General features: G+C 38.9%; 4 protein-coding genes across 4 annotated transcripts in view; all 4 read right to left on the reverse strand.

The window, feature by feature from the left end:
- Positions 1-5229: 5229 nt before the first annotated feature.
- Positions 5230-7897, reverse strand: LOC126866217 (zinc finger protein 224-like). Its single transcript, XM_050619552.1, has 2 exons — positions 7681-7897; positions 5230-5953 (listed from the first exon to the last, which is right to left on the reverse strand). The coding sequence occupies exons 1-2, from the start codon at positions 7754-7756 to the stop codon at positions 5649-5651; spliced, it is 381 nt and encodes a 126-aa protein (XP_050475509.1). The 5' UTR covers positions 7757-7897; the 3' UTR covers positions 5230-5648.
- A 607-nt stretch (positions 7898-8504) lies between these two features.
- On the reverse strand, positions 8505-10919 carry LOC126865787 (zinc finger protein 596-like). Its single transcript, XM_050618686.1, has 3 exons — positions 10874-10919; positions 10165-10398; positions 8505-8914 (listed from the first exon to the last, which is right to left on the reverse strand). Exons 1-3 carry the CDS (start codon positions 10917-10919, stop codon positions 8505-8507), a joined length of 690 nt encoding a protein of 229 aa, XP_050474643.1.
- Positions 10920-12025: 1106 nt separating this feature from the next.
- LOC126866215 (protein suppressor of hairy wing-like) lies at positions 12026-13490 on the reverse strand. Its single transcript, XM_050619550.1, has one exon. It carries the CDS (start codon positions 12663-12665, stop codon positions 12258-12260), a length of 408 nt encoding a protein of 135 aa, XP_050475507.1. The 5' UTR covers positions 12666-13490; the 3' UTR covers positions 12026-12257.
- Positions 13491-13495: 5 nt separating this feature from the next.
- Positions 13496-14393, reverse strand: part of LOC126865788 (zinc finger protein 782-like) — a 35655-nt gene continuing 34757 nt past the window's right edge. Inside the window, exon 6 of the mRNA XM_050618687.1 lies at positions 13496-13866. Within this exon, the coding sequence (XP_050474644.1) occupies positions 13496-13866 (371 nt within the window). The remainder of the gene's footprint in view (positions 13867-14393) is intronic.

The following is a 14393-nucleotide window of genomic DNA, read 5'->3' on the forward strand; positions in this document are numbered from 1 at the left end:
GCTGGTAAATTGCATGTAAAATTGAGAGAAATACGTTTTATATCTTGATCAACGGTTAGTATCGAGTGCACGTATCTACAGTCGGTATCGTATCATCCGTCGGTCACTAGATGTAACAGTAAAAATAATGGTAACTTATCGCAAGAGTATTATATATGTGTTACAATACAAGCTTTTCCAATGTTTAGCATTATTTCCATGGTTGCGAACTTTTATTGAACTAAAAAACAGTAGAATAAAGGAAATATAAACTGTAATAATAGAAATATGGTAGATCTAGATATCGCATATACAGTCAATAATTTGCAAACGCGATCTCGTTTGTCAGCAATTTGATCCAACGTGGTACGTAACGACCTGAATTTCTACATTTTTGAAACTATGACGACTCCAACAGTTATAAATAATACGGAGACGTAAAATGATCATGCATTATCATTTTTGTAAAAAGTAAATTTATTTCGTTCGCAAAGGTACAGGGATCTTGGTTTAAATAAACGCAATTCGTTTGTTTCGTGCTGTTGTTGAGTGACCGAAAGAAAGTATAGGTACGCGATATATTCGATAACTATGCTGCTTCCGTTTGCCTCTATAAAAGACAACAGGATTGTCTTTGTTCTAACATTTCGTAAATTCTTCTTCTTTCCTTAACTATAAGTAGATAGTACGTAGCTTCGTGTACGTAGCATCGGACAATAAAGGAACTGTAAGACCTGGCTTATTGTTAGTTTCAACAGAATCGTCGATACTATTACAACGATACTACGGTAAAAAACACTGTTTTTTTTTTTTTATCATTCCTTGGAAATTCATTAAAGTAACATCATCAAGAAAACTTTCGCGAATAGATACTTTGAGGACTTGCGTAATCTTGTACTTGTAGTGTTAGTATCGCCGCGATCAGACCTTCGGAAGCTCTCACACAAGTGGTATCGTTTTCCCACTCGGTACTCAGAAAGTAAGCAATTTCTATATTATCATATTACGATAAAATAGTTATGTTTTTTTCTTTCCTTCGTACGCGTATTATAAAAGAAGCGTTTACCAACAGATACGTTTCGTACGGCGTGTTATAATCGCTTTAATCGCCAAACTGTTACGAACTTGTTTTTTTTCAACGCTATACTTCTTCGACGTGGCTAAATGATATTTTATTATATTGCACGATCGCAATATCGTTACTCCGTAAAATCGCTACATTCTTTTCTTTCAATGAAAATACATCTTCGAATATCATCTTATGATTTAACGACAGTGATATCAAGATACCATCTTCTGTCATTTCCCGTGGATCTTTCATAAAACATAAAAACTAGGGGGTGTATCTTTGGCACGGTTAAGAGGTATTTGCAATTGTTTTCCGAAACACCTTTCCGTTCGCATAGTTCGGTGATCTATAAGCTAATACGCAAGAAGCACCAAATTACAAAAACTTGAGACGGATTCGTTTAGGGCCACCTGGCTCTTCCTCTATACGCGTAACATTCCAGTCTCTCTCTGTGCAAATATATTTATCTCGTCTACGTTTAGTGTACAGTTACGACTTACTCGCTAGCAAATACTATATTAATATCTCTTTTTTGGCACAGACTTGACAATCACACCGATCACAAACATCAAAAGTACTGTAACTTTGAATAAATAACTTTGCGTTCCTTAGATACCGTTGAATATTTAACAGGATAATTTTCGAATATCCAATCGTTTAATGCCAAGTCGGATGATTCCAAGTCATTGTTAGTTTAAGTACTTGAGCTATTTATACACACGATGCGCATAAAAATAATATATTTTCGTATTGAACACTCTTTAAAATGGCATTATTTCCTTAATAATTTACCGTGACAAATGAATTTCATATTTAATTCTCGAATCATACCGATGGATAACCGTTCTGTTTCTCAGTTTTCTTATTTCTGTTAAATGCCCCGTGTACCTGTAACCCTCTGCACTCCGAATTTTATTTCAGTTTCGTTAGCAGCAGTTGGTAACGCTTTTAAGCGCTTTATTTGAAATTTACTTTAACTAAAAAAATAAGACAATTTAAATAAACGAAGGAAGAAACAAATTCACTTAAATACCACTTTTATTCACACTATTGCTATATTTTGTAATTTTTAAGTATACGATATATCTTGAAACAATTTCCAGGAAGCAAACCTGGTTTTCATTATCACGTTTCATTAAAGAAACGTGGACACGAAAGAATGTCGGGTGGAACTCGACAAAGTAGCTTCTGAGATAAAAACTGATATCGAGTCACACTCGATATAGGAGTGCAAAGGGTTAATTAATAATTTTACGAAAAAATTCTTCCTCTTTTCCTCCGCAATATTGCAATCTCAATGAGGCGTAAAACAATTACAAGTAGCATTGCACGGCAGAACTTACAAAATAACGCTTTACACTATGCTTTAAGGCATAACGTTACGAGTCACGTGTTAACAGGACTGTTAACGAGAAAATATTGCATTTGGGTAACTTGTACATGTTGCACCTTAGAAAAATATCTCAAACAATTCGAATAAAAATATTGCAACGATATGTCTCCTTTAAACTAAGAAATAGTCGAACAAACGAACGAACGATTTCATAAACAAAACAGATAAATAAACGATATATCGGGTTGGCAACTAAGTGATTGCGGATTTTGTCGATATCGGCTAATGACAGAATCCGCGCTCACTTAGTTGCCAACCCGATACGAATAAATAAATAAATAAATAATCGAATAATCAGACTATCGCGCGAAATATAAAACGACAAGCAAGCGTATAGATTATAGGGAGAGTACTATTTCAATTTCGCAATTCAAACGTGCAATTCGAATAGAGGTGGATCCTCTGATGATCCCGCAGGTGATGTCGATGCTTGAATCGCTTCTTACACCAGGCGCATTGAAATCTTGGCCCAACGCCGCATTCCAGCCGTAAATGCCTGGTTAGGTTGCACTTGTGGGAATAAGTACGACCGCATTTCGGACACAAAAACGGTGGCCCATCTTCCAAATCCTTCAGCATCTTCCAAACTGCAACATTTTGTTAAGCACACGATGAAACGTTTGTCACGCATTTGATACAACGATTGGCAAGACGTGGCGGAAGTAGAGAAACAAGCGTTTTACGGCAAAATAATATTAATGTCGGGAAAGAATACAACGAATTCGAGGACCTTACATCGAGCCATGCTATGGCAAAATAAACGTGTTCCTTTCCTCTCGATCGCAACAAAATTTAGATAATCGTGTGAAGATGATTGGCACACTCGCGCACAATTACCTGTACGTTCGTTCTAAACAATATTCTCGATCAATCGCAAACAACAGTTTTCGCATGCAACTATCGACATTTCTATGGAAGAACAATTTCATCGTGAAATAGATCCGTTTCTCTGACTATTATACACGGTTTCTCAACGGTGTTAACATTTATTAAATGAACATTTAGAACGATGAGAATCGTCACGGTCTGCTATTCGTTTTCATGATACGAAAATTAATGACGCAATAAGACATACGTAACAAGAGATCGATAATAAATCGATCAGAGATACGATAACTTTTCGTAAATACAAAATATTTATTTTCTTTATCGTACAATTGTGAGTATTCATCGATGCCCATAGTTATCTATGTATGTAAGTACATGCGTGTATACTCGAACAAACTTCTCCCTTGTTTCCTTTGATATATTTTATATATACATATATATGTGTGTGTATATATATATGTATATATACAATAATGGTTTATCGATTTCATTTCGACTCATCTTACCTATATTTCATCTTTGTCTCGTTTACTCTTTACTTTATTGTCCTGTCCGTACTACGTTTACCACGTAGAGCAGATATTATAATTTGATGGAATTCAACAGAAAAATGGCAACAAGTCAGTCTACTCTGGTCAGTCGAATATTAATACAATGGTGAGTAACCTTCGAGATCACCGTTGAATTCAAACTATACATATTTAACGTTTCTGTAAATTAATGGAAATGTACTTAAGGTTTCTGATGAGTTCTCATATGAAGAAGCAAGTTGTGCTTGTGTTTCGACTTCTTGTGACATATGGGACACTCGAATTGCGGCTCGACACCGCACTCGAATCTAATGTGCCTGTTCAAGGAGTGAGGCCTCGTGTAAGCGTTTCCACAACGCGAGCAAGAGTAGCTGCAAGTATCGCGAACATTCGCGTGATTTCCTGCCAACGATGGCTCGTCTAATCCATTCTCCGACATCTTCCCCGACGCAACAACGTCGTTCAGGCAATTTCCAGAACGTTGTATCTTGTTGGAATACTCGTTACTGTCGGAACCTGGCTTCTCCGTCACTTGACTTTCCGCCATCAGACGAAGATACAAGCTCTGGTATCGATAATACCATTCGATCGCTGCACTTGGTGAGTACTTGCGTTCTAGAAAATAGATAACAGAATCAATATCGTTCTGCGTTGTCTGCTATTCGTTTCGTCGACGATTCTCTTACATCGATAGTCGTTCGAAAGAGATGAAACGTGAATTACGCGAAAGTGGATTTACACTGAAAGCACGAATCGTGGTACGTTCAACCGATCACCGTGAAAACGATTACCCGCGGCTTTAAATCACCAGCTCGATCCTGTCGTTTCCAGTTATCAAGTCTGCGATCAAATTTTCGAAACTCCTGAACGTAAGACGCGTTCCGAGTGCTATTTAGACATGGAGACTCAACGAGACAACGAGATCGCTTACGCCCTTGTATTTCTGTTTGATGTCCAAATATCGTCGAACGCGGCTTATCTTCAAGATTCTGTTACGTTTGCTGACGTTTTGGATGGCGCGTGTTATTAAGCAAATGTAAAACCCGTCTCATAAAATTAGTTACGAATATGAAGTTGATTTTTCTGGCAATTGACACAGACACATATACGAGGTTTAGGTTCACCGCAAACAAGGCTTCGTGTTATGATTAAGTAGCACGTTAAGTTTTTATACAAGCAGCCACACTTTACTTGCAACATTTATAAACTTCACCGAGATTTTCCACCTTTCTCTTTTCTTCCTTCTAATTCGCTTTATTTCATGAAAACGGAGAGCATGGTCGCCGATTCGGATACAACGTTGAACAAGCGATTCGACGACAACAGGCCGATAGGAAAGAGAGGAACAGCAACTTGCAATTTATTGGCATTGTTATACTTGAAATTGATTAAGATGGTATTATCGATGTCATTAAAGAATATAATGACAATTGTAATTCACCATATTTATTCATTCTTATCACGGCTTCCTAGTATTTATACGTTCAGGTATAGCAATTTATCGTTACGTACTTACACGCTATTAAGTAGAAACCGATTATGACTTAGTTCAGTTTTAGTCGACGAGATCTGATCGATCTGTGTTTGTGAAAGAAACCGGCGATAAGAAAAGTAATATTTTTAAAGCGGTACAACGAACGTATTCTAAAGCAGTCTTGTTGCGATTAACATAGTTTCATCGGCTTGAGATACTATCCCCGTCGATATAAAAAGACAATTTGAGAATCGCATCGAGTATTTTCGCAATAGTATATTCTCGAGGAACATTTTTGTTTCGCCGGTTAAAATATCGATATAAAAATATTCTAAAAATCATTCGTGGAACAAAGATCACTAAAGTTTATGCGGTTTAATGGGGCTTCGGTATCTTGTGTCGCCCCTGATAATGTTCGTTTAACTTATACTGGTGATAGAATTTTTTCGGACACAATTTGCAAGAAAACTTTTTTTCTTTGTTACCACATTCAACCCTCTGATGCCTTAATAAACTGTCTCTCCACTTGTACCTCTTGCCACAACCGAAACAAATATTCATCAAGTTGCCATCATTGCGCAAATATTTCATTTCATCTTTTTGCGGTAAATTCATGCTGGCCGCGTAAGGTTGAAACCCCGATGGCAAACCGTACGGCAGTTGCAACGAGAAGTAGCCATCTGAAATTCAAGAAACAAATAAACCGTTTAGACAGCATTGCCGAATTGTTACACGAGAGTGAATAATAGTGAAAGAATCTTAGAAGCGTAATTCGAGCACTTTTTCAACCTGTTCAAAGTTCTTACGATCAACCATGTCGATAATACTAGACGCTACGGAATTGTCAAACGATATCGATCGATACGCGCGGTGCAAGCTGAACGACGCGATTCTATAGTTTTTCGTCGATCTTACAATCGGTTCGTTAAAATGCCGCTTGAAAAATTCTGTACTAAACGAAGCGTTGAACAGGAGCAATAACATAAGATAAAACATTGAAACAACTTTATTCAACGAAAGTGAAATGCAACAGATCGTACGTAGGTACAATAATCATCGATCGATCGTTCGAAGAGGGAGCATTCGAATGGCAAATAGGTAGAAAGAACGGAAAGAATTCCAAAAACCAATTCCAATTGCAATTCCAATTTGTAGAGTTCGCGGCTACAATATTACACAGACTGGTGATTTTCTTAAGGGGGTATTCTGGTCTAGAAATTTGAAAAAATCGAAAATCTTTTTCTCATATTTCCAAAGTTTAGACATTCGAGAATATGCCCTTAAAAGGATTTTTCAAAATTTCAATTGTTTTATGAGTTACAGTCATTTTTCTGACGCAGCATCTGCTTAAACACGTTTTTCTCGAAACTACTTTTTTCGAGTTGGCCTGCACGATATCTCAAGTTCTAACGAACCGATTCATTTTAAATTTGGTCTGAATATTCCTTATATACTCCTCTATCGTCCGGACCACGCTCAGTTCAAAATCTTTAATATTACTATTTTTTAAACGTTCGGAATTGTGAAAAAAACGTGCGAAATAAGAAATTTTTTTTCAAACGGCCGTCATTTTGTGAGAAAATGTTATATTGACTTTTCCAAGGTTCAGACGATAGCGGCATCCATACTAATTAAGAATCCGTTCGCATTTTTTGTTTCGGACGACCAGAAGGGTTGATATCATGCACGCCACGATACCCCATTTTTTTGGCAGCACCCACTTTGCCAGCTCGTAACTTTTTAAATATTGAGTTTTTTTTTCAGTGAATTATATCAATCTAATCTCGAAATATCAATAAACAAATGCTAAAAAGAAGGATAGCAAAAATACTTTCTGTTTCGCTTGTACAGAGCTTCAAAGATCGCCCGAAACTCATGCCTCTAGACCAGAATACCCCCTTAAGTCGCTACTCTCTATTTGTGTTCTCGTACAGACACCTATATACTCCCATTGCTTGACTTGAAAAGCGGCAAGTGTACGAACGAGTCTAGTCCCTCCGTTACGTAAACCTACATGGCAAGCCATTTATATTTTCGCGTTTACAAATACCAGTTGGCGTCAACTCCAGAATTTAGTAATTAACGTTTATTCGACAAAACTTCATCCGACGTAGCTTTGCGACGAATTTTTCCAAATAGTTGAGAAGAACATTCGCATCACACGCGTGTAATTTGTCGACAGTCGTTATGGCACACGTTAAATTACTGTGGTTCGCGCGCACATATAGTTGTGCGTGTAACCATGTGTCAGTGGAATAACTTTATCAAGTTCCATGTAACGTGGCAGACACGAAATGAAAACATTATTGACGATATAAAAATGTTTATAGACACGCGCGATATATTTGGCTGCTGGTCAAATCGCTCGATGGAAAAAGATTCGAATGCAAAAAGAGAAACTTAGCACCTGGCGGATTTATAGGTCGTGGTAAGCATCGACGTGATTCCGTAGTTCGTATCGGTACTTGAACTTTTTGTCGCATAGATGACAGGAAAATTTCTTCTCCTTGTTCCCGCAGTCGACTCTCTGATGTCTCCTCAAGCTATCCTGCCATTTGTATCTTTTCCCACAATGAAGGCACACGAATCGTGGTCCAGGAGCAGTAACGCACGAGTTGGATTCGTAACGTGGATGCATACCGCTCGCGAGACTCGTCGATCCTCCGATTTCCGAGATGTACGATTTGTTAAGGAAGTACGAAGGTTCCTCGTCTTCTCCGATGTTACGAGCCTTTCTCTTCAGCACCCATAACGCGCTGTAATCTCTCGTATCTTCGATACCTGCGGGAAAAACGTTCAGTGGCAGCGATCACGTTTCATGCGCGATAATTATTGCGAATCATGTAAACTAAAGGCAATGTAATATACTTTCGAATGTTTCCAGTGTTTGTTCTATGTTTAATTGACGCATAAATATAGATACAAATACAAATTGCATGGAAATAAACAAGCGTGAACATTTCCGTTAGGTCGCATAAATTTCGCAGAATGTTAATCGAACAAAGTCGTGAGAAACATTTCTCTTTCTCGTTTTGAGAAAAAAAGAAAACAAAAAAGGAAATGTATCGATCAAATGCGATTCGACAGTTTCTTTCGATAACTCAAAATTCCATATAAAATGGAGAAAATTCACATTCTCTCGCGCCATCAGAAACGAACAATCACGAAACGACAAAGGTTCCGAATAGTCTCAAAGTGAGAAGAAAATTGTCTGCACGCTTTTTTTTTTTATTAAACGGTCGGTTTATCGGTAGCTGTAGACGCGTTGTCTTTGTCGCCGCAAACGAGTCTCTGATGCCTCCTCAACGTGTCCAGTCTTTTGTAACCTTTGCCGCACTGATTGCAATAAAACTTTTGTCGATGTAGCCATTCGACTTCCTCTTGCAGCTTCTCCAACGACGCGTCGCATTTGGCTTGGTGCCGTTTAAGACTGTCCATTCGCGTGTACGCTCTGTCGCAACCGTCGCATCGAAATTGTTGATGAGATTTCACGTTTTTCCGGAGCACGCTCGATTCCATGGAATTCAAGATGGACGAGTCACAGAGCAAATAGTTCATCGCTAACTGTCCGTGAAACGAGATCTCACAAACCTCGGCGTCGTCCTCTTGCTCTTTTTCCGAGTAGCTCTCCGACTTCTCACCTGCAAAGAACACCATTTCTTCGTTATAAATGGGAGATCGCAAGTACCTTGTTGCGCTAGTTTTCCTCAAAAAGGGTAGAAGCATGCATGTGTTTCGTTATAGTCAAATTACCTTCCATTCGCCTTGCCTTTCAGCAAAAGCTTGACATACGTGACTATTCGCTGATTATAACGCGAATATCACTAACTTCGTTAGCGATCGGAAAAACGACTATAAACGAGCGTTCTTTACCGAGAGAGAGAGAGAGAGAGATGGGAGAGCAGGAGAAAGAAAGAGAGAGAGAGAGAAAGAGAGAGATAGAGAGAGATAGAGAGAGAGAGAGAGAGAGAATTCATCGAACAGATGAGCGGAGATTAAAGAGTGTCGTTTGAAAAACGTTTTATTCAATTTCGAACATACCAAGAAACATTAGCTTCATGGACGCGCTTAATTTCGCGGTTATTTACTGTGATACATTTACAGCATCCTCGATATACATATACACACGTACATAGAGCATGAAAGTGAAATTCTTTCTGACAAAAACCATATCACAAAGCAAAATATTACAATTATCGTACTGTGATATTACGCTAATTGCTTCGTCTTCGATGATTATTAGAGTATTTGACACCGTGGATTTTCAACCATTTACACCGATAGGATAGAGTTTTACCACTCTATAGAAAATAAACAACACTGTTGTGGCGCGATACAAGAGTATTTTTTCTAAATAGATGAAAATCCAGACTATCATAGTCACGTTCTTTAATGTAAGTTGTCTCGTATTTCTTCCTCTTTTTGTGCAATATTATGTAATATTTTCAACAAGAAATACTTGTAAAGGTAGCGCGACTTCACGGTTTGTATAATGTAGAATGTATAACAAGGTACATAACACAGTGGCACTTATTCGAAAAGATGAAAACGTTGAATTGGTACAGAGCGTATATGTTGTTTCCTTTTCTCTTCCCCCCTCAATCTTCTTTATAACGAGCTAATCCATAACTGTGGTAACGATTGATAAAGATAAGAAAGATCGTACGCGTAACATGATCAACGTATAAATTTTATATACTTCGCTTCGAGCGAATCACGAAAGTGGGAAATAGCCAGAAGAAAGAAAAACCAAGGTAAAAATTTGTTAAAGTGGAAACTCAGTATTTTTGATGCACGGCGTTCTCCTATGATGTTTGCGATTTTAAAAAGAGAGTCGAATGCGCCGATTTCACGTGAGAGATCAGCGAGAGCGGCTTCGCGAACTTCTTGCCGCAAAAGCGGCAGTACATTCTGTCTCCTTTTACTCTGCAATAATTCTTCTCGTGTCTTCGAAGACTGTCGAGCCTCGAGAAGCTTTTGCCGCATTCCTCGCAGATCACGCTCTTTGCAGCCTTCTTTCGTTCCGCCAAATCGTAACTGCTGGCAACGAACTCGAACAGTGTCTGCGGCTCCTCGTACTCGTTCTCCTGCTTCACGAACCAATCGCTCAAGTCCGCTCGTTTCCCTGCGAAGAACGAACGGTTCGCGTTAGCAAATATAATTACGTGGGTTTTATCGTTAGTCGGTTGATCGTATGAAACACAGGACAGTACATGCATCGGAAAAGATACAAATTTTCACTACTGCTTCGGTGGCAGTAATCACGTAAATATACTAATTTCATCGTGTTTCCGCGATATTGCGGGAAACGACATGGCATAGAATCGATTTCGACCGATGTGAAACACACCTTTCTCTTTTTTGACGTAGGTCGCTTATTCGTCACTTATTCGTCGCTTATTCGTCGCTTATTCGTCGCGTTCATGCCTTATCCCACATTCAAAGAACAGCAGACAGAACGTGTTGTTGCGGAGCCAGATGTGTTTATTGATCGAACGTAACAAAATTGAGAAATATGCTATGCCCGCGTCAGGTAGCTTAATTATCTTTATTCGAGATTCGATTAGAGTAAGGCTATAATAAAAGTTTCAAATTTCTACCCACGCAGAACACACTCATAACATTTGATAGCAGTACTTGAACCATTCGTTTGATACATTCGTTTGAGTTTCTCTCTAACCTCCGCGAAGCTCCGGCAAAACGCGTGAAACGCAGAGTTTATTCGTCTTGTTGCTAGTCGATGACAACTGCTTTGTACGAAACGAAGGACGTTCAACGAGCTTTCCTAAAAGCAAATCGTTCGTTGTTTCTAATTAGACATCGATCAAATTCGTCGCAGGGGAAATATAGCTTGATCGAATCGATGACAACGTGTGAAAGCAAAGCTCAAACATAAGCGGAGACAGATTACATTAACATAGAAGATTAGTGGTTATAAAGAAGATCATTCGATAAGGAGCGAAAGCAAACATTATGCCACCACTTTATAATAAAGCTCTTTTCCATCAGGAGCCCGGAATAATGTCACTGATTTCTTACATGTATACTATACACTAGTATAGTATTAGTATACTGCACTGTTAGTTGATGCGGTACAAATAAATTACAATCGTCGATTATATTCTAGTTACAAGAATAAACACATCGAGTAAAGTTACGCAAAAGTGTAAAAAGATAGATGGATTAAGTGAAAAGAGAAAGGAAGTGATATTACTATATTACTGACTACTCAAATATAAAGCCCACTGTCCCTTCGCTTACTAACTTGGCGAAGTAGCGTAGCATATACGTATAGAGTGTTTGATGCGACTAAGAACGCGGAACGTTCGATGAAGATGATGATATTTGCTCTCGACGGGTTAAAAATGCGTAGGATCGTCGACAAGTTAAGGAGCGGTGTGTTTGGTATTGTAGTGATTTGTCAATTCGTATCTCCGGTAAAACTCCCTTCGACATATTCTGCAGTGATGTTTGGGTAATTTCCCGCATTCGAGTCTTTGATGTCTGCGGAGATTAGCCATCCACGAGTATCCTTTGCCACACTCTCCACACATGTAACGTTGCAAGGAGGTATGCCCGCGAGTCAAGCGTGGTTTAATCGTTTCCGGAATCAGTTTGATATCCTTGGATTCAAAAGCAGCAAACTCGTTCATCAGGTTGGAATCGTCTGGAATACGAGAAACATCGATTACTGCGAATTCGTCGTAACCTATCGAGAAGGATAACGTGGGAGAAAGTGGCAAGAGTCTAGAGAAATTGGACACATCTATATTTGCTGATATTTATACGCGCATAATTTACAAGCAATTCAAGTATGAATAATTTTATTGAATCGATGGATTTCACGAAAAATACAGCAAATACATCGCTGTACGAGCGATATACGGAGACGATGTACAATGAAAATGGAAAGAAAAGTAAACTTAAATACAAACTTAAAAGTTACTTCGAACTGAGAGAGAGCATCTGTACAGGTAAACTTTTCTAAATCAAGTCTGAATGATGAGCCAGCAAATGTTCTTTCAGTCTGTCGCGCCTGTAAAACTTTCTCGAGCAAAAATGACACTTGTTTCTCGCTTCCTTGTTGCCACATTGCAGCTGATGTCGACGTAAACTGTACATCCAGGTATACTCTCTGCCGCAAAGCGCACAGGTGAAAAGCTGTTGTGGCTGTAGTTGATGCTGTTGCTGTTGCTGCTGTTGCTGTTGTTGTTGCAGCGGTTGTTTCTTGTTCGGATCGAGCACGGGACACGGATAGTAGTACGCATCGTTGTAGTTCCTTTCTTTCAGCAACAGATCGTCCATGGAACTGCTTCGATAATCGTTCAAAGTGCTCCAGACGCTCTTCGATAGAACACCTGTCGAAGTAACACATTGGTGAACAAGCAGCATTAGATCAAAAGAGGAAGTACCTCGGGACAGAGGAATGGTTTCGCGAAACAGGGTTAGATAAAAGTATGCGGTCAAATTAGGCGAATTCGGACAGATCGAGTAGGTGATCGAAGGAATCGCATTTGATTTGGTGCGATGAAAGGAACACGAGCTACGAGAATCAATATCATTGTCAGTGACAGAAATGCTGGAAAACGGTGCCGTTCCATTATATGTACGTCAATATAATTATGTTTTAATCGTTCAGATTCGTTTATTTGTCGATACATATAAAACGCTATGGTGAGATATAAAGCATTACGATTGAAACATTTGTTTGGTATCCGTTCCGTTGAAACAAAGTATACGGAATGTAATGGACATGATAGTATTTCCGTACATTATGCATCTTCAGCGTACACCTCGGTTCTTTCTCATACAATTACATCCCGTTACCTTTCCCGTTACGTATCCAAAATGTTATTTACATGGTGGATTAAATAGCAAATCTATTTTGTATAAAGAAAGATCTCATTCAACACGATTTATTTCGAGTGAAAAGAGAACCATCAAACGATTACGAAATTTTCGATCGGAATCGAATTTAAAATGAATCTAATCATAAGATACATGTATGCGCGTATAAAATTCAAACTAACAACTCAAGATCAAAGATTTACACGCCTCCCACGTGATGTAATTCACAGAAGGGAAGGATTGTCGTTCGAAAGAAAAGGATAGAGCTGCAAAGATTAAAGACGAACGCTTTTAGATATTCGTAGAAAAGATTTGTTTAGCGCATTGATCGCAATCGATGCGTCGCGACTACTGTGGGAATCGCGGTCGAGCAGCTACTCCCGTTCTTTGGCGAATACCGGCGAGTCATCGGTTTTGTCCACAATGTGTCGCAGTCTTCTTCGGCATCCGATGATGTGCGAATTCAAGACGAATCTGTGCTTGAATCTTCTATCGCATATCGGGCAAACTTCGCAAGGTACAACGCCGCACTCGAGTCGTTTGTGACGACTCAAAGACGTGGTGGCCTTGTAAGTTTTCCCGCACCTGTTGCAAGCGTACTTCGACCCGCTATCCTTTCCATTTTTTCGTCTTCGATTTCTGTTCGGGTTGTAAGGCATGCCCGGGTAACGTACCCACAATGGTTCGCTATTGTCCTGCGGTTGTTGTATTATATCCTGTGATAACAGCATTGTCGCCAAAAGCCCTGAAATGAAATGATTTATTCGTTAGATGTCAAGCTTAGGCGTCCTTATCCGTTATAGTTTCGTCCTTAGCGAGATGAGCAAGAAAAAATATTTTCCCTTGATTCGAGAATTAAACGAGCTTTAAGTGTGCCATGTACCTGGGAAGTTGGATTTTTCACCACGGGTGTTTGTAGTCGGTGCAGCTTTGGATGTAAGGAGAACGATCAAATGAGTCGGGGGAAGAAGGACATGATAAAGAAGAGCGGGAATGTCCTTAAAAAAGCAAGCAAAAGAATAAACGTGTTATTTAAAGTTGAGAAGGTAATACGTAAAAGAACATGGTATCTTGCATCCGTAAAAAGTCTTTTTACATAATACTAATTGTAAGCAAGAGAAACGCGATCGTTATGTAGAGGAAAACATGTATTTATTTAACTGTGTAAAAACTATACAACGCCGCAGCTCTGTTGTTGCTTTCGCGTTACGATTCCTTCGTAACGTGTCCATTGGGTCTTCTTGCCTTGCTTCAAAATTTTATCGTCGCTTT

The sequence above is a fragment of the Bombus huntii genome, chromosome 5, assembly GCF_024542735.1.
Source record: "Bombus huntii isolate Logan2020A chromosome 5, iyBomHunt1.1, whole genome shotgun sequence".
Classification (NCBI taxonomy): Eukaryota; Metazoa; Arthropoda; class Insecta; order Hymenoptera; family Apidae; genus Bombus; species Bombus huntii.

Bases quoted from the DNA above. Each gene is read 5' to 3' on its own strand.
- LOC126866217 (XM_050619552.1), bottom strand. From the start codon at position 7,756: ATGCGACAAAAAGTTCAAGTACCGATACGAACTACGGAATCACGTCGA. The intron at 5,954-7,680 runs GTGCTAAGTTTC...CTTGAATTTCAG, and splicing joins ACGACCTATAAATCCGCCAG to ATGGCTACTTCTCGTTGCAA.
- LOC126865787 (XM_050618686.1), bottom strand. From the start codon at position 10,919: ATGGTTCAAGTACTGCTATCAAATGTTATGAGTGTGTTCTGCGTGG. The intron at 10,399-10,873 runs GTAGAAATTTGA...CGTTCTTCGCAG, and splicing joins TATGAGTGTGTTCTGCGTGG to GGAAACGAGCGGACTTGAGC. The intron at 8,915-10,164 runs GCAAGAAGTTCG...TGTTCTTTGCAG, and splicing joins AATGTACTGCCGCTTTTGCG to GTGAGAAGTCGGAGAGCTAC.
- LOC126866215 (XM_050619550.1), bottom strand. From the start codon at position 12,665: ATGCTGCTTGTTCACCAATGTGTTACTTCGACAGGTGTTCTATCGAAG.